We start from the raw sequence: 24441 nt of genomic DNA, 5'->3' as shown, positions 1-24441 counted from the left end.
CAGCTTATGCAAGAACAGAAAATACTACTTATATGCTTGCAAGTTTATAAAGGAAAAGTAAACACCTGAAACTCTATAAAGTGTTATCTTAGAAAAAACGGTAGTTCTATTTTTTTTATACTCTTAGCTGAATAGTAGGTTAAATTGACCAATGTTGTGTGATCATATAATGAAAGAACACAGGCCCAACTCTTCTTTCCACTTCATCAGTGAAATTGCAGTGCAACTCTAATTCTAGTTGTATCATTATAATTTAACGTTATTTATATCTCCATAGTTTTTCATGATTTTTTACATACTAAGGACCTGGTCCTGCAAACACTTAAATGTGTGTTTTTACTCATGTGAATAGTCCCATTGAATTTAAAAGGCATGAGTAGAATTATACATGAGTAGAATTATTCACATGAATTATACATGAGTAGAATTGTTCACATGAGTAGAATTATACACATTCTTAGTGTTTTCAGCACTGGGGCTCAAAACACTAAAACTTCAAGGGACTTACAGGTATAGACCTGAGTCTTCTGCCATGGAAGTGAATAGAAATTTTGCTATTGACCTAATTTGAAATAGTTTTGAGCCCTTTCTTAGACATATGGTAAAACAGCAAGGAGGGTTGGGGAGAACAAAGAGTTCAATGTTGTTATGTGCATACCTTGTTAGTTCCTTTTCTAAAATTATTGCTGTAAAGAGAATATATTCTCAGTAATATATAATTTATAGACTTTTCTGTAATTAACATCTGAACATTGGTATTGCATTAACAGAGTTCCTTGTATGTCATTTCTATGCTTTTTTAATATAAAAGGAAAAAATAGAAAATTACAGGGAATCGTTTTATCTACAGAGCTCGAAAGGTTTACTTACTGTAGTTGAATTCCACATGGACATCCTTGTGGAGAAACGGTAACTCTTGAACTGTTCAGCTGACCACTTATGCAGCAGTTCTTGTATACAGGGCTTAAATGAAAAATTAATTCAAACGTCACAGATAGAAATGCATCCTCAGAAGAATCAATAACAATTGCAAACACTGATGTAGACCATGTAGAATTCGCAGTTAACCATCTACTTGATTCCAATACACCATTTTCATAGCATGCTAGGTCTGTTCTACGATCAGAGTTTTCAGAAATCCTGGAGCATTATATCCCTTTAATTTTACAAAGCTGGATAGCAAGGAGCTCCTCCCCTTACCTGCCTCTTTCTCTTTAACTATGGCAGCCAAATCCACTCCCCTCCTCCCACAGACCAGATTCTTCCTGCCTGCCAACCAGCATATAGCCCAAGTCCTTCCTCCATCTCCATGAAGCAGAGAGTCAACAGGGTCTCCTCACCTAAGCAGATTTCCCTCTGCCTCTCCACCTTCCCTCATACTCCTTATTCCATATAGTTCTGCCTTCCTCTCCCTGTCCTGCTCCAACAAGCCCCTGTCACCTACCTATCTTTGTCCTGGCTCCCTTCTTCCTACCTTACCCTGCTGCTGCTGCTTCCCTTAGTCTCTGGTCTCTTGTTACTCCTCATCTGGCCCCATGTTACTACTCATCCCCTCAATCATCTTCTCTCCCACTTGCTAGTCTGATCCTCCTTTACCCCTATTCATAAACAAGCCCGCCATGCCACTAGCCCCTCTCGGTTACTATCACTTTCCCACTCCTCGCTCTGTTCTTGAATTCTCTAGATACAAAAACCAGCAATGAGGAAGTTACCAAAAGGAGTGGTATATTTTGTGTGAGAGATGTATTTAATCATGAAGTAGAATGGGGAGGTTTGGATCTGAAAATAGCTAGGCAGCCAACTGAGCTGCAGAAGAAGCTGACATTTTCCTTTCCATGATACTCCTATTTTAAACTTGCAAGCACATATTTCTTTGGCCCATATTTTTAAATAACAACACTAGCCTCTACTTTGAAAGAGAGAAAGCTACAAAGAATGCAGGACTCAATTTAGCATAAATACCAATGGTGACCTATAAAACAAAGAGGAGGTGCTCAGAGCAGGAGATTTAATGTGCTACAGGAGAATATTACATAAAGAGACCCCTATTTAGTGCCTGCTATTCCACAAAAAACATTCACAGTCAGTAGACACATCTGCATGGAATTCTTCCCAGATTCATGCATCAATGAGTACCCTAAACAGGACTCTACAGTCAGAGATATCATCCTTTGCTTCTTAGACTTGGCTATTGCCTGAGCTAGACTGATTAGGGGTAGAGTGGGAAAAACTTTTCAACTGAAACTATTTTCAGCCAAAATAGGCAGATTTGGATCCACTAAAAACACTTAATGAATTTGCATCCATTTTGCAAATTGTTTCAGTGAAAAAACAAAATAAATCAAAACAAAGAACTGGAAAAAAATCTGTTTTGTCAAATGTTTTATTTTGACGTTTTCAAAATTAAATTCTTTCACTTTTCAATTTTTAAATGACTTTTCATTTTATTTAAAAAAAATTAAAAAGGAAAAAAACTCATTTGATCCAAAATGAAGTTTCATTTTAGATCAAACAAAATGTTGTTTAGTTTGACCCAAAATGGTTTTTTTGACTTTTTGAAAACTTCCAAAAAAATTGTTTTCATGTCAACCCAAAAAAATATTTTTATTGCCAGTGAACCAAAAAAATATATTATTCAAACATTTCTGATTAAGAGGCCCCAGCTTGTCTTGGAAAAGGCACCCAGAAATAAAGTTGTGTGGAATGTAAGGCGATAGATAAGCAGTGCAGGAAGAAAAGATCATAGAATCATAGAATATCAGGGCTGGAAGGGACCTCAGGAGGTCATCTAGTCCAATCCCCTGCTCAAAGCAGGACCAATCCCCAATTAAATCATCCCAGCCAGGGCTTTGTCAAGCCTGACCTTAAAAACTTCTAAGGAAGGAGATTCTACCACCTCCCTAGGTAACGCATTCCAGTGTTTTACCACCCTCCTAGTGGAAAAGTTTTTCCTAATATCCAACCTAAACCTCCCCCACTGCAACTTGAGACCATTACTCCTTGTCCTGTCCTCTTCTACCACTGAGAATAGTCTAGAACCATCCTCTCTGGAACCACCTCTCAGGTAGTTGAAAGCAGCTATGAAATCCCCCCTCATTCTTCTCTTCTGCAGACTAAACAATCCCAGTTCCCTCAGCCTCTCCTCATAAGTCATGTGTTCCAGACCCCTAATCAATTTTGTTGCCCTTCGCTGGACTCTCTCCAATTTATCCACATCCTTCTTGTAGTGTGGGGCCCAAAACTGGACACAGTACTCCAGATGAGGCCTCACCAATGTCGAATAGAGGGGGACGATCACGTCCCTCGATCTACTCGCTATGCCCCTACTTATACATCCCAAAATGCCATTGGCCTTCTTGGCAACAAGGGCACACTGCTGACTCATATCCAGCTTCTCGTCCACTGTCACCCCTAGGTCCTTTTCCGCAGAACTGCTGCCTAGCCATTCGGTCCCTAGTCTGTAGCTGTGCATTGGGTTCTTCCGTCCTAAGTGCAGGACCCCGCACTTATCCTTATTGAACCTCATCAGATTTCTTTTGGCCCAATCCTCCAATTTGTCTAGGTCCCTTTGTATCCTATCCCTGCCCTCCAGTGTATCTACCACTCCTCCCAGTTTAGTATCATCCGCAAATTTGCTGAGAGTGCAATCTACACCATCCTCCAGATCATTTATGAAGATATTGAACAAAACCGGCCCCAGGACCGACCCCTGGGGCACTCCACTTGACACCAACTAGACATGGAGCCATTGATCACTACCCATTGAGCCCGACAATCTAGCCAACTTTCTACCCACCTTATAGTGCATTCATCCAGCCCGTACTTCTTTAACTTGCTGACAAGAATACTGTCATAGACTTTGCTATGTTTGCAAGACAAGCCTCTAGTAGTTCCAATATTTCTTAGCTCATGAGAGTGAAGATCACAATTTATGGCTTCGGAGAAGCTCCTTGTGTTCATCCTCTGGAGCATCAATGACTAACAGAGCAGTAGGGTCTCCTGTAATATTATCACTAAGCCACCAGACAAGATGTCAAAATCCAGTTCCCTCTTCTGCCACACTGAGGTCTCCTTTGCAGTGAAACCAGAGCAGAAAGGGGAGACAGGGTGTTGGAAGGCTGTACAAGCGGTGCATACACCACAGAGAGCATGAAGCCCTGCTCATCATCCCCATATATAGCAGTACTCCACTGAAGAGTTGGGCAGGGTAGAGACAGTTTCCTTCCCATCATGTAAAGGGACCCTAAGTAAACTTCTTCAGACACTGGCTCTACCACCTTGGGGATGATTCCTTCACCCTGAGCATCTTCCTAAAACCTTGATTGGATTTAGGCCAGGAAATGAGTTTAGGATTTGAGCCTGAGATCAGTCACTAACAATACAGAGAAGCAACAAGTCTAGAGCACCCAGATTTCAGTAATGGTCATCTGTCCAAGTATTGTTATATTAATATATTTATATAGTAGTTACTATGAACTAGGCATGTAAGTCCTAGGCCCAAACCTAATTAGTTTTTAACTTTTTATGAGTGCCAGCTTATTTAGACTGGTACTGCCATCCTCCTTCAACTTCTACCAAATATTCATCTTAGGATGCATTTTTATGTCTGCAATACTGTCATGTGAGTTAGCCATTATTAGCTTTAAAGCCTTACAAACAGCTGTACAGGGGTCGGGTCAAAAGTTAAGGAGTGACTGTTACAGGAAAAGTGTGATGAACAGTGCTCACCCTACACAAAAACACTAAACGTTTTAGAAGAATGTTTCCCAAACTTGGGACGCCGCTTGCTCAGGGAAAGACCCTGGCGGGCTGGGCCAGTTTGTTTACCTGCCACGTCCGCAGGTTCAGCCGATCGCAGCTCCCACTTCACTGCGGCAGGCCAATGGGGGCTGCGGGAAGCGGTGCGGGCCAAGGGACACACCGGCCGCCGCTTCCCGCAGCCCCCATTGGCCTGGAGCGGCAAACTGCAGCCAGTGGGAGCCGTGATTGGCCAAACCTGTGGACACGGCAGGTAAACAAACTGGCTCGGCCCACCAGGGGCTTTCCCTGAACAAGCAGCATGCCAAGTTTGGGAAACACTGCTTTAGAAGATATGTTCATTTGTTGCAAGATAACTAGAAAGTTCCCAAAGGTTTTTGATCCCATATGGAAAGAGAACATTGTCAGATTAAGGAAAATAACCAATTCAAATATGCAATTTTTAAAATCTTGGAACTTTGATATTTCAGTCCTAAAATTTATCTCACACAGCACCCATTCCTGAAACAGGAATATGTACATGTTGGCCAAGTTTGATGTTTTAAAACAAAGCTGCTTTTTTAGTTGTCTGAAAGCAAATGGTCCTTTTAAAAAGAAAGCTTTGGGGAAAATACAGCTGATAGACTCTTTTTAAATAATAAGATAATTCAAAATAATGTCCAAATTAATTATTTGAAAAGTTCTAAACCTTCAACCTCAAAAGTAAGTTCTGAGACTGTTTTACGTGACTGAAAAGAGGAGTCAAAGTGCCATCTCAACTGTAAGTGTGTAATCGTTAGGCCAACACAATACTATTTCAAAAATTTAAATGTGTGCTCTTTGTACCTGTTTATTTCTTAGAGAAAGCCATTTAGGGCTAATCAGTCGCATTAGGCTAATCAACTCATATAACATACTTGCTGAACAACATATTTGCTTTTGTTTTCAATTAATTTATATAGACACGACTGCATTTGTGGAAATCAAAATCTATTGTTGTTGTTGTTTTTCAAAATACTGTTTTGCGTTCAATTCAGCTTATGTAGTTTTTTAAAAAATAACCAAATATCCATCTTATGTTAACTCTAAAACCAAGGTGGACTTCAAATGGATAGCTGTATTAACCTTAATACATTATAGGTGGAGTATTATTTGCTTCACATTAGTAAATCCTGTTTATTTAGGGAGTAAGAATTTCACAGTAGTAGTGGAAGAAGTTTACTGTGTGAATGACTGGGAGAAAAGCCTAACTGTCTTTGATTTATAACTGTAGTCAAATTTGCCTTTTGTATTTCTGCAAAGTATGGTGTATTTTCCAACTTTGGAAATTCTATACAATATGAAGGACTACATTTTGCTCTACACACATGGAACCTCACTAAAATTAGTGGGATTGCAAGAGTGTAACTGGAAGCAGAAATTATCCAGTGATGCTAGTCAACATGTAACAGTTGTGTTTTTCTCCTTTATGTTGGGATATAATGATTTCTAAAGGAGAGATTTGAAGGGGGAGGGAGTGATATGGTTTAAGGAAGATCTGTTGGAGATTTTACATGCTACTTTTGCATACTTTTTGATACAGTGTAATAATTTAAAAGTATACTTAAAGACAGAGTAGAGAAAATAACAGGAGTGTTTTGGAAGATTGTTCTTGTAAAAATACATCTGTTTATAAATTACCGTTAGATATTTTCCTGACACATTAACTGTTCCTCTTTGACATTATGGTTTCTAGACTTGGTCAACAGGTGGAATTATCTCAAGACTCAAATCGTACACCTTTCCAAAGCCTGGCAGCAAAAAGGTGCATAATACAGTCTTAGTACGTTTTTGAATGAGTGAAAAGATTTACCCACACTTGGCTAACCTCACTTCTTTTTCAGCTTGCTGATACTAAGCATGTGTCTGGCTACTAACAATTTGGTCGTGTAGATTTGATAATCTTTTTGCTTCTAATCCTTGTTTTATCTAATCACAAATCATATGCACAGATGTGGTCTTGGTTAATTGAATTAAACCAGTGCCTGATCCTTAGCAATGGTAGAAGATTTGTTTTGTATTTTTAGATAACTTATTCCTCACATCCAGAAATGTTAGCACTGTTTTCAGTATGCCTGAGATACAATATAAGGGACATACTTTTAAAAATAATAAATTATACCAGTACAAAATTATATTTCTAATGTAAACAATTACTAGCCATCAGAAAATTGGCTTGTTTTATGTATTAGTGAGTACATTTAGGGTCAAATATTCAAACAACAACTAAAATGCTTCTGCAGAACTTATGGGCACAGATCTTGTCGTTATGTCTTGGGGTTGATCATGCGTTGTGCAAGTGCAGTGTTGCAAGAATAAGCACAATTAAGTAGGTAGTGGGTGCCAGAGAACTCAATCCAGCATTAAAGAGAATATTCCTACATGGCCAATAAATTATCGCTGCACAGTGATAGGTATAGAGGCAAAATCTCAAGCACATACCTAACAGCTTCATTGCATATTGAGAATAACACTTATGTCCTTTCTTCACCCATACCTCACCCTTTTTTTACCCTATGTTCTTGAAAGTAAAGAAGCAGACACAAAAGATGCTTGAGCTTTACTCCTGGTTAGTGTGGAGCACTATGCTTAGTGCTTATGCTTACCTTATTTGTCATGCTGGAGCACGAACAACCTTTGCTCTCTGCTGGGCACCATGTGAGGACTTGCAGAAGAAGGCCTTGTTGTAAGTGCTCCATTTGCATGCACATGTGCTTGTTTGTGGGCACAATACTTATGGACACAGATTTTAAAGCCCATCTGAAAATTTGCCCATGATTTTGAATGTGAGGAGTGTAGGTGTTTTTGTTTGATTACATTGTTGTTGGTTAATAAGTTCCTTGGAGTCTGAATTCTTTCTAGGCATAGATGGGGGAAAAAGCCATCTTGGTTACTGGTGCTATCTAATCAATGCCATTTATCCTCAGTACTTACCACCCAACTCCCATCCACCTTCCCAGTAGGCTCACATGCACACTGGATCACAGGCGACATGGAATGGAACTCTGTGGCGAGCACCATCAGGAACAAAAAGTAGTTTCTGGACAGCACCATGTCTATAAGCACTCAGCAACAAAATACTATAGACAACCAACAACACCCTTATCTGTTCCTTCTTCAGCAAGTCGATACACCTCCTAATCAGTGGTATTGCAGGTGACTTGCACTACCATCATTGACTCCTGACCGTCATTCAGTTTTAGGTGACTATCAACCATCCTAACCGATGCATTCATAGTGTTTCATAAGACAAAGTATTGTTGTATTATCTTATGTTTCATAGCAAAGTCTGTGTCCAAGAATTTAAGAAGGAGATTTTCAAAGGCAGAAATGGGAGTTAGATGCGCCTAACTCCTGTTGGCTTTCAGTGGAAGTTGGGCATATAACTTTCATTTCTGCCTTTGAAAATTTCTCCTTGAAAAATTTCCTTCAACATGCAGTCCCTTAAGAGGCTAGCGACATTCTTGTTTTGCCACATTTATTCTTTCAGAACTAAACTTCTAGCACGAATGGCTAATACACAACTGTTCAGGATTTCTTCTCACTCCTTCAGAAACAAATGTGCGTGTGGTTATCAGGCGGGATCTCGCCGGTTACAGATTGACAGCCCAGAATCAAACTACCTTGTGAGATTTGGGCTGAAAATGTGGACTGTTTCAGGGAAACTACAACTCTGTTTCCTGTGGCAATATAATGCACATTAAAAGCTTTGGGGGATCATAGAAATTACAGATAGAGAAAACCTCTCCTCTAAACTACCTGCCTTTCAGTGCTATTACATATTTACTAGTGTTTTCTCTACCCTACTGTTAAAAGTTCTAAGTGATCGTGCTTCCACTGTTTCCCTTGGAGGACTGTTCCCTCAGTGGGATACATCTATTGTGAGAAAGCTTTTCCTTACGGCTAAATTTTCCCTTTCTCAGTTTCATGCCATAACTCCCAGTGATCCCAGTAAGAACCCAGCATTTGATGGAAGATTATGGAATCCTAGTGGTATGACCATACGTTGATCTAAGGTTCCAGAAGCTGCCACACAACAGCTACAACCATATTAATTACTGTAGTCCAGTCTCTCTCATGCACTTTGTGACAGCGGAAGGTAAAAATTGTGGGAAAAATGAGGTAGAGTGAAATAATAAGACTTCTGTTGCTTTCAAAGGGTGCAGGACATGGGCCCCAAATGCGCAAAGTGAATGGATCTCAAGTTAGTGCTAGGAAAGGCAGCCTTGTCTTCTGACACATGGATTTCAGAATCACATTTTGAAAGTCTGTTGTGCAGCAAAATAATGTCTGGTGGCTGCAGTATAATAGCACCCTAACAAATAATAGCACCCTAACAAATAAAATAGGTGCTTTTGTGTGGCTGTTGTGAAGACAACTGCAGTCCTGGAGAGCAGTTTCTGTTATTATGCACATATTTGTAAGGGAAGCCGGATATTTTTAGGAAATGGGAGGTAGCTTCTGAACCCTGATTTGATAGCCATTCAACAGTACATGTCTATGAGTACTCAACAATAATGCAGGTTTTATGATAATGCAAAATTACAACCCATGCTCAAAAATTAACGTACTGAGCTGGACGTCAAAGTTTATTTAGACTTGATTAATTAGGAAGATTATTATTTCTCCTTAATTACAGCCAGTAGTTTCTAGAATGTGCATTTTAAAAAGTTTAAAAATAGATCATGTTTGATTTTATATCTTAATGTCAAATCAAAATGTTTCCTGGCAGCTCCTTCAGTGACTCAAAATAGACAGTTCACACATTCCTTTAAACAAAGGAAGTTCAAGTCACCTGGCAAAAAAGAAAATTTAAATCAACTAGTGCCATCTAGTGGGGGCTAAAATGTCTTAGCCAGTGTCTGGTCTTTGCTTAGCTAGTAAGGTCTGAGTGCTAACTTATTGGATTTTGGTTATGAATATTAGTAAATGAAAGAGGTAGAATACTTCCATATATAAATTTGGATCAGGTACAAATCAAAATATCTTACTAATTATCAAAATGCAAAACTAATTACTTTTTGGTCTTTCATAACTTTAAATCTTTATGATTCAGGCTCCAGGTTTGTATTACTATCAAGCATGTATTTGGCTCATAGTTTCAATCAGCAAGTTCCAGTCCACTAGAAATTCTGAGCTTGTCATTTTTAAGCCCTTTCCCCATTTATGTCCTCATTTCTCCTGAGCTTCTGTTTGAGGGGAAAAAATTGTGCACTCCAGCCATATTCACTCCCTACAACAAAGTTTGCAGTGCGGGTGGCATAACTGGCTCTACATCTGCTGGAGATTCCCCCATGCTGGAGAGGTAGGGTGAGTTTCTGGCCCCTTTGTGAAATGAGACAACCATAAAGGGGACTGAGTAGGGCACAGAATCTGGCCCATAATCTTTGATTGCCTAAAAGTATTAAAGTCATCTCTATCTACCTTTGTTTTCCTCAAAATAGTGGAACTGGAGCCATTTCTACAATATGTGCATTGACAATAGATAGATATATTTTTGTGCTCAGAATTTCTGTATGGCCTGGGTTTGAAGAGACTTAATCAGGGCGTAAAAAAATTAAAGAAAAATACTGAGGACTTCTAGTGTTACACTGAAATAGGATTTGAAAACTGCATGCAAATTAAAATGACCACAGGATAAGATTTGTGCATGAACCATTAAAGTTAATTATCTCACAACCAATGCTCTGAATTATTTGCAGTACCTTGTTCTGCTTTAGCAGCATATGCTTTATTTGGCCTGCATATTTACTCAAGCAATAACCTGAAGAATGAGATAAGCTTGGTTTGACCCCTTTCTTATGCTCTAATTCTCCACCTACATCTTTCTAGCATACATTATGCCATAATCCCCTGAAATAAACTGCTTTCAAGGGCACCATTTCTTAAGCAAACTGAAAAATTCTATTTGTGTGCTGCAGTTCCATCCATCCGTTCCTCTTGATGATTCAGCATCTTTTAATCCTTATGTGCTGCAGAGGACGAGAGCTCTAATGGGAGCTGAACAAGGTAGGCAGAGATATGTTATGTCAGTACCAAAACCTTTACCTCTCCCTGCCAATAGTAATCACTACCAAGCCCAGACATACAGAGGAGGATCCTTCTCTCCCTTTCCCATGGCTCCTTGACACAGAGTCTAAGGTTGTATGGAACCCCACTACATTCTCGGCTCTCTTCCTGTGAGCAGCAACACGTGGAAACAGCATCCTGGTCAGAGGAGTTGGTACAATATGAATAACAGCATGGGGGTGATTTATGGATAGCCTGTTTTTCCCCTTTGGGCAGTAATAGCACAGGGCTCAGTGCTGGCATAATGCCCTTTACGTATGGATAAGAGCTCAGACAGATAATTCAGTGTTTGTTCAGTAACAGCAATGCTGTCAACTTTTAAAATATGTGACCGTTTCAACAAAGGAAGACATTTCAAACCATTTAAAAATGATTACTACTTGTGGGCTAGAGTCTACCACATGCATCTTCGGGCATGTTAGATGGATGAAGAGGGGCTCTGCAATATCTGGAACCTGCAGGGAAGGTGCAGGTACACATGGTACCTGGTACACATGCCTGCTGTACCACCCTTGAAGAAGGGTGCAGAATATTCCCACCACCACTAAACACACACACACACAAAATTTTGAGACCTCAGGTTGTAGAGGTACAAGTGGTCACCTAATTTGGTTTCCAGAACCTTCATCACCCGTCATGATGTAAGAGAAGGAAAGAACCCAACTTGGACTTTTGGATGCCAGGTTGATCAGGGCTGGCAGTTAGTAAAACATCATGTTCCTTTTAAACAGAGAAAATTAGATCTGGAAATCATTCTGACAGTAAACACAGTAGTTCATGATGCCAGTTTTACCAGAGTCACTTTTCAGAAAAGCACTGTGTTTTTAAGTTGATGACTGTGGATATTTATGCGGAATGGAAAGGGTAAGGGCATACAAATAAGATGTCACCATATAAATGAACTTTTTCCCAAGATTAAACAATGGATCAGACTATAAGCACAGGCTAACATTTACAATGACACACACAGTAGAGTACATCCACAAACATTGTCTCGGAAAGACTTCACTTATTTATAACAGTCTATTTATTTTCCATGTATACAAGGCTGCAAAAAAAATGGCACATCAGTGTACCAGCAAGGACAATGCAGGTAGTGATGACAAATGCTACACTTTCCACTGCTGGTGGTAGTAGAAAGGAAAATAAGTTGATAAAAAGATGAGGTAGCTCACCATTCTTACCCCCAATGCCCCCCCAATGTGAGAAATGCCACATGTGTATGAAGCTATCAGTAGCTAAGCTTTTTTTAAGCAAATACTCATACAGCTAATCGGTATGAGTGACAATTCTGATCACCTACGTTGTGAATACAGTAGGTGTGAAGGCAGGAACTACCATAAGTAACGGACATACTTCCTGTAATTTGATAACTTGTTCATTGGTTGAAATGCAGGAGATCAGAAGGATGCCTTGCCCATGGACACAGAAGTCTATGAAAGTCCATATGCAGATCCAGAGGAGATAAAACCAAAAAATGTCTCCCTAGACAGAAAACTGCTGTCTCTGGAGGAAGGAGAACTTGGCTCTGGTAACTTTGGTACTGTAAAGAAAGGGCTCTATATGATGAAAAAGTAAGTTTTTACTACCATTTCATTTAGTGTCACAAAATGTTTTACATACAGTAACTGAGGGTGAAATTCACACACGTTTCTCCCTCTGTGTCCAAATATATAAGCTTCATGTACTCCCCAGCCATTATTTTAGCCCATATGGTGTAAATGTGCCCAGTACATCGATGTAGTGAAATCTGGTCTGTCCCATGAAATCTGGCTGGGGGGGAGGGTAGGGGGTGCGGTCACAGTGTTGCCACCCTTACTTCTGTGCTGCCTTCAGAGCTGGGCAGCTGGGGAGGGGCAGCTGCTGGCCAGGCGCCCGACTCTGAAGGCAGCGCCAGTGTCAGAAGCAGCACAGACGTGAGGGTGGCATGGTATGAGGTGGCGTCATCGCTTTTTGCAGGGGGCCAGGGCCGGCCTTATGGGTGGGTGGTGGCCCAGGCTGCCATGGTCAGGTGAGTGACGTGGTCATTACACACACACACACACACACACACGCAGCCACTGCAAGGCCCCTTTAACCCCCTTGTGCTGGGTTAGAGCCAGGGAGGGGCAGGGCTGGGCTGGGGGCATCCCGTCTGGGAGCTCCCACCTTGTGCCGGACTCCAGCTGCTAGTCCTAGCTGCGCTGAGCAGGGACAGCGCTTCCTCTTCCCCTGCACAGGCTGCTCCTGGGGCCGGGTCAGACCCAACTCCAGGAAACTCTGCAGCTGCTGGCTGGGAGCCCAGCTCTGAAGGCAGAGCTGCCACCGGCAGCAGCAGCGCAGAAACGAGGGTGGCAAAAGCGCATCCCCCCACAGTAGCCTTGTGACTGCCCCCCACAACCCTCTTTTGGGTCAGGACCAGTGTTCCCTCTGATTTTTCCCACCCGTGTGTGGAATGCATTTTGTTATGTGCACCAAGATGGAGGTAATGTGACACATGCCCTTCATATTGGTGCACATAACAAAATTCATGTGGTGTGGGCGGGGCCGAGGGGTTCAGAGTGTGGGAGGGGGCTCAGGGCTGGGGTAGAGGGTTGGGGTGCAGGGGTGTGAGGGCTTCAGCTGGGGGTGTGGACTCTGGGGTCGGGCTGGGCATGAAGGGTTTGGGGTGCAGGAGGGTGCTCCAGGGCTATGGCGGGGAGAGAGGACTCCCCCCAGCTCTCTCTCCGTGCAGCAGCTCCGGGGCTGGGGCTTGCAGGATAGGTGTCTCTCCCCTGGCAGGCCAGGTCGGGGCTGCATTCAGGCCGGGGGAAGGGTGCTGCAGCAGGTCCAGGCTGGGGCTGAGTTCGGCCTGGGAGAGGGGCACCACGGCAGATTGGGGGCCAGGCTAGGTTGGGGCCAGGGGAGAGGCGCCCCTCCCCTGGCCACAGCAGGTCCCCGCGTGGGTTCTCTGAGTGCCTGTGTGGTGCTAAGAAGACTGCTGTGCAACCGCACAGATTACAGGGAACTTAGGTCGGGACCCCAGTTGTTACAACACTGTGACATTTCAGATTTAAACATCTGGAACTGGTGAAATTTACGATTTTAAAAATCCTATGATTGTGAAATTGACCAAAATTGGCTGTGAATTTGTTGGGCCCAAATTATGACCATTCACCACTGTTCTCCAGACAATGACTTTCCCATTCAGTTGCACATTCTCTAAGTTACAGCAGCCTTCCCTGGCTGCCCTATCTGCCAGTGTGCTGACTAGAGTCTCTGGAGTGCTACATACTCCTGATTTGCCCCCAACACACCAGTCCCACCCACCCAGAACACCATATCAACCTGCCCCTTTACCAGGGCTTATGAAGTGGTCCTTAGATGGCAACCTTATAGCTATTTTCCATGTGCCTGCACCAGGGAAATCCTCCCCCAGCCAGACACAGGGCTTTCAGGGCCCCTTCATACTGCTTCAGGCCTTTTATCCAATGTAAAGGGGCCAGAGTGGGGATGAGGATCTTGCGGTTGTTTACAAGACCCTTCTCTTGGATGTGTGTGCATTGTTTCTATGATTCCTTCAATTCTATCTTTCATTCAGCTGTCTTCACCCATTGTAAGAGATACTCTTGTTACACTTTTTTGCCTTTCAGTGCCAAAAAGAATTCAAACATGCCAATTGTATCACCACTTCTAATCTCTGCTATAAACCTAGAAGTGTCAATGTCGGTGTACGGTAACACTTGAGAAATTTGTGTGTATGTGCAAGTTAGAATTTTTGTTACAGGTAATCCCACAACTGGACTTTCTTTTATAGGGGTGCCAAGCCAGTAGCTGTAAAAATTCTTAAGAATGAGAATAATGATCCAGCCGTAAAGGATGAATTACTGAGAGAAGCTAATGTAATGCAGCAACTGGATAACCCATACATTGTCCGAATGATAGGCATATGTGAAGCTGAGTCCTGGATGTTAGTAATGGAGATGGCAGAACTTGGACCGTTGAACAAATTTTTGCAGAAAAACCGGTATGCTGGCTTTGAGTATGTTTTATATTGTTTTATCAAAAAAGGAAACGAGATTGGTATGTTCTTTTTTAAAAAAAAAATTGAATACCAATGAAAATGGGCTCTTTTCTTAAATCTACAGTGTGGAAAGCTACTGTAAGACTCCTATGTATCAAACATTTTCTGATGAAACTGCCACATTTTTGAATAAATGAAACATTTCCAAATGCCCCACTGTCAATTGCCTGTTGATCTGAGAATACAACTCTTATTTTTGTTCAGGAACCACTTCTGTCATCAGTTCTAATTAAAGTTTATTAAAACATAAATGAACACGATGACCCATATGATGCAAGGAAGGTCATTTAATGAATTTGTACAGTAGCTCCATTAAAAGTCATGAAAATGAACTACTGACCTCTTACAGACCCAATTATGACTTTCAGACATGTCAAGGAAAAGAATATAACAGAGCTGGTGCATCAGGTTTCCATGGGAATGAAATACTTGGAGGAAAACAATTTTGTACACAGGGATTTGGCTGCAAGAAATGTGTTGCTAGTTACCCAACATTATGCCAAAATTAGTGACTTTGGACTTTCCAAAGCTCTTGCTTCTGATGAGAATTATTACAAGGTAAGATTAGTACAAGGTATATGACTTTGATAGTGATGTGATTTTGTTTTTTATGGAATGATTTTCAGTGGAAGTAGTTATTCTAAAAGTTGAAATACAGAACACATTTTATTATTTTGTTGCCTGTTAGTAGGTAATTAAAACAAAGGAATGGCCTTACTGAACTGTATAGAGCTGGTTGGGAAAAAAAATTCAATGGAAATTTTTTTTACTATTTTCCACACACAAAAAAAGGGGGCTCGGGGAATTTTCAGCCAAAAAGATTGGTTTTGGCCTAACGGCAAAGACTTTTCAGATATTGTTTTTTGATTACAAGTCAAAGTTTTCTACGGAAAGCAGACACTTTCCCTGAAAATTTTTGTTCAGTCCAAAGCCCAATTTACTGTTGAAAAACAGTTTCAATTAAAAACATTTGCCCAGCCCTAGAAATGGATTCTACTACAGAATAGTGTCAATCCATTTGCATATATTTTGAATCCAAACTCTTTCAACATCATCAACCAAAACTAAACCTAACACTGTTGTTATTGAAATATGATGATTCATTTTGGGAGGAGGTTGAATGAAAACAGTTTGGTTAAATGATGGCTAAATAAATCCTTGTATAGAGGGACTGTTCAGTTCAGTTTTAAGTGAATTATGCTGCCTGCATCCAAAGGAAAGGAAATGACTGCCAAGTTTCATAAAAATATAACAGTCCTTGAGAGTCAAGAGAGACCTTTGGGCCCATCATATCTTCTTTTAATTCCCTTATCTTATATTCTGATTTTGCTCCCCCTGTTCCCAACACAAGAAGGTTTTGTCCTTTTTAAGCTGGAGCTGGTCTGTTGTATTTCCTGAAGAGCAGAATATCTAGGGCTAAAATGAGATCCAAGTCCTCTGTGGAAGCATTTTTGGATGAACTTATGATACCAGCCTCTCCTCATGTTTTTCACTGCTCTGTCTTTCTTGTCAAAACATCTCCAAGGCTAGGTGAATAGCCAGATATGCATGTGAGGCTTTGCAATTCAAATCATTCCTTGCCCCTGTCCTCTCCTCCTCTTCGTCCTACTCAATCGATTTATCATCATAGGTAAGTTAGGGCCAACCTGCATGAATGCTACATGAGCAGTAGCATTGAGGGCAATGCTACATGAGCGGTAGCATTAAGAAAAGTGTGAGGATGCTCATTACAATTGGTGTTGGGGAGCCACAAACAGTAGAAATATGTTTTTAATTACAAGTAAAATGTTTGGGATCAGGATGAGCTCTTTAAAAGCACAGTTTGTTTCAAGTGAAGAGGGCCTTCACTGAGGGCATGTCTACACTACCCCACTACATCAGCATAATTACTCCACCTCTGCAAGAGGCCACCATGGCAAGGTGTGGATAGCACTTTAAGCCGATGTAACTTATATCGCTCAGGGGGGTGTTGTTTTCACACCCCTGTGTGACATAAGTTACATCAACTTATGCAGTAGTGTAGACCAGCCCTGAGAGTCGATGACAAAGGTGCATTCCTCTTTCCCACTGAAAAGCAGAGTGGAGTTTCACAGTGACATTGCCTTGTGATAACTTGGTATTGCCACAGAATAGTGTTAAGAAATAACTTAATTAGATTGCAACTCAGTATCATAATGCAATGCTGTCAGTCCCTATGCTGTTTGAGGCAAAAGGGAATCTCTGCTTGAGACCGAGTTCTGCCTTGAAGCAAGTATGAGCCTCAGGTTAATTGGGTATGTCTCAGGTTGTGCAACCGAGACTTGATATGAAAACCTTTATTTTTAAAAAAGTGTCAAAACGATTGAGTATTAAATTAAACAATAGCATGCAGCAGATGCCATTAAAAACATGACCAAAAATAATTTGCAGATAAATTTACCTTTACTGTGGTATTCCTGGTATTCCTATGCTAGAACATAGAGTGTGGAATACTGTGAATAGCAGAGTAATAACTCCTCTGTGTGTGTGTGCATGTGTAAGCAATTTGATGGCATTGCTTTACATTTCTTCAGTTAACATGGCATATTTGAATGTTGATGATAACTGTAATTGTTTCCACTGCCTGCTTTTTCTTTTGTGACTCATTTTTAGGCACAAAGCCATGGGAAATGGCCAGTCAAGTGGTATGCTCCAGAATGCATGAACTTCTACAAATTTTCTAGCAAGAGTGATGTTTGGAGCTTTGGGGTTCTAATGTGGGAAGCTTTTTCCTTTGGGCAAAAGCCATATAAGGTGAGTATTTTTTTTCAATTATGTTTTTGTCGAAGTTAGTGAAAAGTAATAACCTCACACATGTATATGTGCACATGCGTGCGCGCACACATATCTGATAGATCCATTCTGCTGCAACAAGTGATTCTCCCATGCCAGGGCAATCCCCAGCTACCCATTTGTGGAAGCTTGATGAAGCACATGGGCTATAGTGTGGCTCCAAAGTTTGCTGTGTCTACACCTTTCATATTCTAAGTGACAGCATGGATGATGTACTCTAGCTGCGACTGAGGCTTTATCATTCTGTTTTAGGGAATGAAAGGAAGTGAGGTTGCCCAGATGATTGAAAGAGGAGAGCGAATGGAATCTCCTGAGGCTTGTCCAAGTGAGGTCTATGACTTGATGAAACTGTGTTGGACATACAAGTAAGTGTAATGTGACATTTTACCTCCTGTTGATATTTCTTAGGCAGCTTAGCTTATATGTAGAAAGAAAACAAGAGACATTTGAAAACATATACTTTCAGCTGATGTTTTAATTAGAAACAATGAGCTATAATCTTCAGGCAGTCCATCATGCTTTCAAATAACCACAAGTTGCTGTGGAACTATATGCCCTTACTATCTACCTATCAAACAAAAAATGTATCTGATTTCAAATGTGATATTTTCCACACTGCTTAAACAAGAATAAGGCATAAAAATGTTCTGGCCAAAAAATAGGGTTTCATCAAAATCAAAATTGTTCAGAGGCAAATGTCACTTTTGATGATATTTTTAACAGAGTTTTTGTTCCATTTCAGTTTTTGAAAACAAGAAAATTTCCAATTATCAGATATTTTCCCACTCCCTTCCCCCTTGAATGCAATAGAATCACTGAAGTCTAGATTTTTTTCTACATTATATTCTCTCTCTCTCTTTCTCCCCCCCACCCATCTTTTCAAAACATCCATAACTTTGGAAAAGTTATTAAGAGGCAAAAGGTGGGGGGAAACTAACTTTTTTAAGACTGAAGTTTTGAAAAGTTACAGAATGGCTAAGTTAATGTTATTTTTCCACTCTATAGTTTTTCCAAATTTGAAGAAATTTTGAAAACGTAAAGCACAAAAACCCACCCTAACCTGGACATTCCTTTTATTGCACTGTGTGATAAATATTCAAAAATTTGACATGTGAAATATTTTTACTTTGAAAAAACGTTTTTTAAAAAGTTCTTTATTTAGAACTCTGTAAAATAGAAACAACTTGCAAAATATTTCAAAATTCTGATTTTTCCTCCCTATATTTTGTCTACCTCCTATAAAATAAATATCAGACTGTATGGGGACTACTCTTTTGGTGTCTTCAAATTTAAACTCAAATTATTTAAATTTATGCTTTTTACACTTCAAAATCAGCCATGGTGAGAAGACGGGTTCTTAAACAACTACTACAAATTCAGTGTTCCTGCAAGACAAGACAAAAATCATATTGTATGCATCACAGGTACATTTCAAAAAGAAACAGTCTTCTACATATGAAAGCAGTGGGCCAAACTCTGCTTTCAGTTACATTGGCATAAATTGGGAGAAGTTCCTTTCAATTTACATCAGTAAATAACTGAAAGCGGAATTTGGTGGATGGTATGTCATGGCAGGAATACAGTCCTCGTGAGCACAGTGCTTCTAGAAATAACAACAAACATAATGAGCTTCACAGAAATATAATTTCTTTCTTATAATCAGCCTGACTTTCTTCCCTGATTAATTCAATGAATGCCATAAACAATTGTTGATCACATCAGAATCACTTCTGTCAGGATTAATTGCAAAGTCTTAAACACTTAATTATGACATCATTGAATAAATATATTATGAGAAAACTAATTATTATATCCGTGAAATAAATGTACCAGGGCAAATGCTAAGGACAGTGCACCTGTGCTTGAAAAGGAATTCTATACCCATATGAAGTAAATGGATCCATGTATAATGTAAATTTCATAAGGACTTGTTCTCAATTTAATCAGTTGCCTGAATTAATAGTGGGTAAAAGAAACTCATTCTAGCCATGTATCCAGGACCACGTTCAGAGATGAGCAGAAGCAACTCCAGGGCTGTGGTCATAGCTCTCATTATGAGTCAGATGGTGCACTGTATGGACTATCTTCCACACCTTACGTCTGAAATAAATGAGGTAGAAGGTAAAGGGGAGCAGTTTTATCCTTTCGTGCACTGGTGTATCACTGACTCTGGCTACATATAGTAATAGGTAATATATTGCATTGTCTAGATGAATGATGGGTTAGTTGATCTGGATGTACTTTAGTGTGACCATCACCGTTTGGTGTTCTCTCTGGTGGTAATTCTAATAATATCTTCACCATTTACATGAACCTTCAGCAAAGTCTGGGGGTATAAGGAGATGGAACAGTGGTCCAAAAGTCATTCCTTTTACAGCTTTCCAATTACTATACCGTCATATCTCTCTTCCTCTTACAGGATTGATGACCGACCAGGATTTTCTGCTGTTGAACTCAGACTACGTAACTACTATTATGACATTTCACATTAACAATGTGGATACTATGGACCTTATGCTCACTTTGGTCTGCTGAAAGCTCCCTTCTGAAAATGAAATCCAAAAGTTTTAGCTTTAGAAAACATCATGACTTCAGTGTCGACAACATAAAGAGCTTCAGCAGTACCAATGTTCAAAGCAAAGCCCTTTGTAATAAACGCCTTTACTTGCTTTCAGTGCAATTTCCGGCCCTGAAATATCTTTTCAAAAGCAGACATTGCTACACTGTGTGCAGCAAAGACAGCATAATAGATCTTTAGAATTCTACTAAATTAAGTTTGTTTTATTTTACATACAGCCTTCTTGTCTTTGGAGGGAGGGATGTATATTGCAAATTCCATTTTCTCTCTTTCATCTCTCTTCCTCTCATGCATATATTTGAATACAGAGCCAGCATAAAAGCCTTGCCACTAATTTTCTCACTACTGTTATTTACGCTAAAAATTGCTCAGAAGTCCCCAAGCTTTGATAAAGCTTTTTCTCCCAGGGAGAGGAAGGTATTGATCTTTGACTGTTTAATTCTTAGTTTATATCCTAATGTACTCTACCTGGACCACTGAAATCCTCTCAAGTAAAAAGCCCTACACTCCCCTGCAGTAATGCAAGGAGAGAGGAAACAGAATTTGTGAATCCCTACAGTGTGGCAAGGAAGCATCCATTCCCCTCTGAATTCTCCTCTTCCCCCGACCTGCCCCCATTTCTATTCAGGACTCTCCAGCTTGTATAGGGGAATAGTCATATATACAAGAGGAGTCCTTGGGGCATGCTTCCTTCTAGAAGAGGGAGTAACAATGCCTCAGTTAACGTTGCTCAGTATTAAACTTATTGTCTGTGCCTGCATTAGCTGAGAGAGCATTGGTTGGCCAGTGGAAGCATCTCCTTTTCTGTCTTACCTTTGTCCTCTTCCTCCGATGTCTTTTATGGATTATGTCTTTTAACAGACTTCCTGATGTTGTATGCCAAACAGCTACCACCTCCTCTTTCAAATTCCTTCTCTTCCACAACGCGCTTCCACAGATTCCAAGGCCAGAAGGGACCATTGTGAGCATCTAGTCAGAGCTCCAACACGGGCCATACAACTTCCCCAAAATTCCTAGGGCATACCTTTTACAGAGATCCAGTCTTGATTTAAAAATTGTCCGTGATTAGCGGGTCCACCATGACCATTGGTAAAGTGTTCGAATGGCTAATTACTCCCGCTGTCAAAAAGTGACACCTTATTTCCAGTCTGAATTTGTCTATCTTTAACTTCCAGCCATTAGATTGTGTTACACCTTCCTCTGCTGGATTGACAAGCACATTATTAAATATTTGTTCCCTCTCTAGATACTTAATCGAGTCACCTCTTAATCTTCTCTTTGTTAAACTAAATAGATTGAGCTAGATGGCATGTTTTCTATCCTTGAATCATTCTCATGGTTCTTCTCTGAACCCCCTTCAATTTATCAATGTCTTCCTTGAAATGTGGGCACCAGCACTCTAATATTTTATAATAACGTCATTGCATAAAAAGGGAACTCTCAAGACATTTGAAGTGCAACCAGTTTTTCACTTCTCACTCTGCAGGAATCAGAGCATCCCCCAGCCCCAATCCCTTTATCCCAAGGGATCCATCTGCCTCAATTTCATTACTTTGCCCTTCCCATAATGTTAGTGTTTGTGCTACCATTATAGCTTTCATCTTGCATTAGACTGTAAACCCTTCAGGAAGGAGTCTTTGTCTTTCTGTTTGTTTGCAATGCACCAAACTCTCTCTGGCAGTGTATAAAGATAACAAATCATTCAGTTCCCCTGATTGTTCCCTATTGCCACTTTTCTCCAGTCTCATTTTAAATATTCCAAGTTTATCCTGATATGTAGCCTAAATTTTCATTCCCTTTCTTAATTACAGCCCCATACTCCAATACTGTTTTTGAGCCCTGTATTCAATCCTAAATAATTATTGGTGTTTACACCTTCCAAATATATGTAGACTATTCTTATAAGATAACTAGTTCCCAAAATTAATTTATTGGCATGCACATAAATGGATGCACATTTTTTTACTACATGAAATACGGGTATGCAAAGAAGAATAATGTTTAAGGTTTGATATATTTATTTCTATGTATTTTCAGAACATATGTATTTTACCATGGCATTAACTGGGTATTTTAAAAGTTAATTTAGATGGTATTTTTGTCCTTTGAAAAAGAAATTGATTACACAGGGCCAATGTTTCAAACATAGAAGAGGGTTATAGAAGTTTGGTTTCCATTGTGAAATATTTGTAGGTACTGTAGATCTAATGTAAGAGATCATTTGTTTCTTTTTACTAAATTAAAGATAAATGGCCTATGTTTTCAAAAGTGACTAGTGATTTTTCAATGCCTTAGTTTTGAGGTGTCCAATGGAGGACATTGTAAAGGTACCTGATATTTAAAGACACTCAAAACCATGAGTTGCTTTTGAAAATGAAGGCTATTTATCTTTATCCAAGTGGGACCAGTATATAAATTGGTTGGTTTGAAAAGCTAGATATCTCAGCATCTGTTTTTCTGCATGGCCATGTTGTCCGGAAGTGGCCTCTATTTGATTTTTGAGCACTCACTTTTGCACAGACAATTTAGAATCTCCATGTGCGGTAATCCACCTGTGCATGAAACTGGATGTAAATCAAGCACAAGTGAGATTAGAGTATAAAATCTCATCACCAAGAAGGGCTACAATTCCACATGCTCTCGGACTCTCTGAGAGCATGGCCTAATGTGACAAAGTTGGGGAGGCCCAACCTCCTCCCATTTCTTTTTTAAAACATTTTTAAAAGTGAAGAAAGATCCTGATTAGTATTATTTTATTGTTTTTTAGCTTTGCTCTAAAAGCCTACAGCGTATGAATATAAAGTTTTGTGACCTAAATGAATATATTATTAAACTGAAATTAAAGGTATTCTTTTGTAAAAGGTTTGGTTGTAATAAGAATCCTTTTTAAAAATATATTTGACTGTGATATAGTTATGTTTTATTTACTGTCTTCTAACCATTACTGATACAAGGTAGTGAATATGTATTTGTCAAATTACTGTGATTGTTTATTTTGAGCCTGATTGTGATTCCCTTACTCAGGCCTGGTCTACACCTAAAATTTAGGTTGACCTAGCTGCATTGCTCAGGGCCAAAATTTTGCACCCTGAGAGACATAGTTAGGTCAGCCTAACGCCCATTGTACATGCAGATAGGTTGCTGGAGGAATTCTTCCGTGCACTTAGTTACCACCTCTCGAAGAGATGTATTTATTACATTGAAGGAAAAGTATAATCTCTTAAGATTATGATTTATGTAAAGCATTCAATATCATGTCAGTTGCCATCTGTTTTAATCATTTGCATCTTGGTACTTAGTTGTATTGTAGTCCCACTCACTCATCCCCACTCATTGCTTACTTAAAGAAACTGAAAAGAACCAGTGTGTCGATAAACCCTAAATATACCAAGAAATATACCAAGTGAAGATTTTTTTAAACTTGGAACCAAAAATAATACCCATAAATTTCATGAACTAAAATAATTACAGCTAGAACTGGTAACAGGTTCAGGCTAAACGCCTGAAACTGTCTGTTTTTATTTTTAAAAGGTCAATAATGATATTCCTCAATCCATTAGTCACTTAGAATTGTGCTGATCCAGCTGTAAGAAACACATCTTGCCAGCAGATGGCAGTGATTGAATAGATTTAATGCTGTTAATACTCTCTCATTCTCTAAACACCTTACCTCTTATTTTCTGTAACTACCTTTAATTTAATTTGCATTTTCACTTTGATTATATATTTAGAAAAAAATAAGTAATTAAATAAATCCATCACTTCCCCTACCATTGAAGTGCAGCCAACTCTGGGATAAAACATGACAGCTATTGAAGAGCACACAGTAACACACTGCACAAGTTAGGGCAAGAAGAAAAGGATATTGTAACCAAATGAATGAGAGTGGAAATCTTAGGCTAACTGTATGTAATTTCCTGCAATAAATTTTGTCCAGGAAAATGCACCTCTAATTCTTGAAAAAAGTATCCTGGGGTATTTTAATGACCACAGTGAAGGAAAGCACCTCAAGGATTACAGCTAGCCTTCAGGGCTTGAGTACTGACTCAGAGGGATGCATGTCACCTATTAAATCAATACCTCCCTGCTTGGAGCATCCAGTTGTTCCATGGAAGTCTCCCATCCCATCCAAGCACTATCCAATGTTGCTTCGCTCATGAATTTT

General features: G+C 39.8%; 1 protein-coding gene across 1 annotated transcript in view; it reads left to right on the top strand.

The window, feature by feature from the left end:
* SYK (spleen associated tyrosine kinase) overlaps window positions 1-23139 on the top strand; it is a 75947-nt gene extending 52808 nt beyond the window's left edge. The window contains exons 7-14 of the mRNA XM_048851050.2: window positions 6473-6541; window positions 10698-10785; window positions 12242-12419; window positions 14621-14830; window positions 15256-15445; window positions 17519-17659; window positions 17951-18063; window positions 20118-23139. Coding sequence (XP_048707007.1) covers window positions 6473-6541; window positions 10698-10785; window positions 12242-12419; window positions 14621-14830; window positions 15256-15445; window positions 17519-17659; window positions 17951-18063; window positions 20118-20190 — 1062 coding nt within the window. The 3' untranslated portion in view covers window positions 20191-23139. The remainder of the gene's footprint in view (window positions 1-6472; window positions 6542-10697; window positions 10786-12241; window positions 12420-14620; window positions 14831-15255; window positions 15446-17518; window positions 17660-17950; window positions 18064-20117) is intronic.
* The last annotated feature ends 1302 nt before the right edge of the window (window positions 23140-24441 follow it).

This window comes from Caretta caretta, chromosome 5 (assembly GCF_965140235.1).
Source record: "Caretta caretta isolate rCarCar2 chromosome 5, rCarCar1.hap1, whole genome shotgun sequence".
NCBI lineage: Eukaryota > Metazoa > Chordata > Testudines > Cheloniidae > Caretta > Caretta caretta.
The sequence above is the reverse complement of the archived record's forward strand: the minus strand, read 5'-3'. Positions and strand labels throughout refer to the sequence as shown.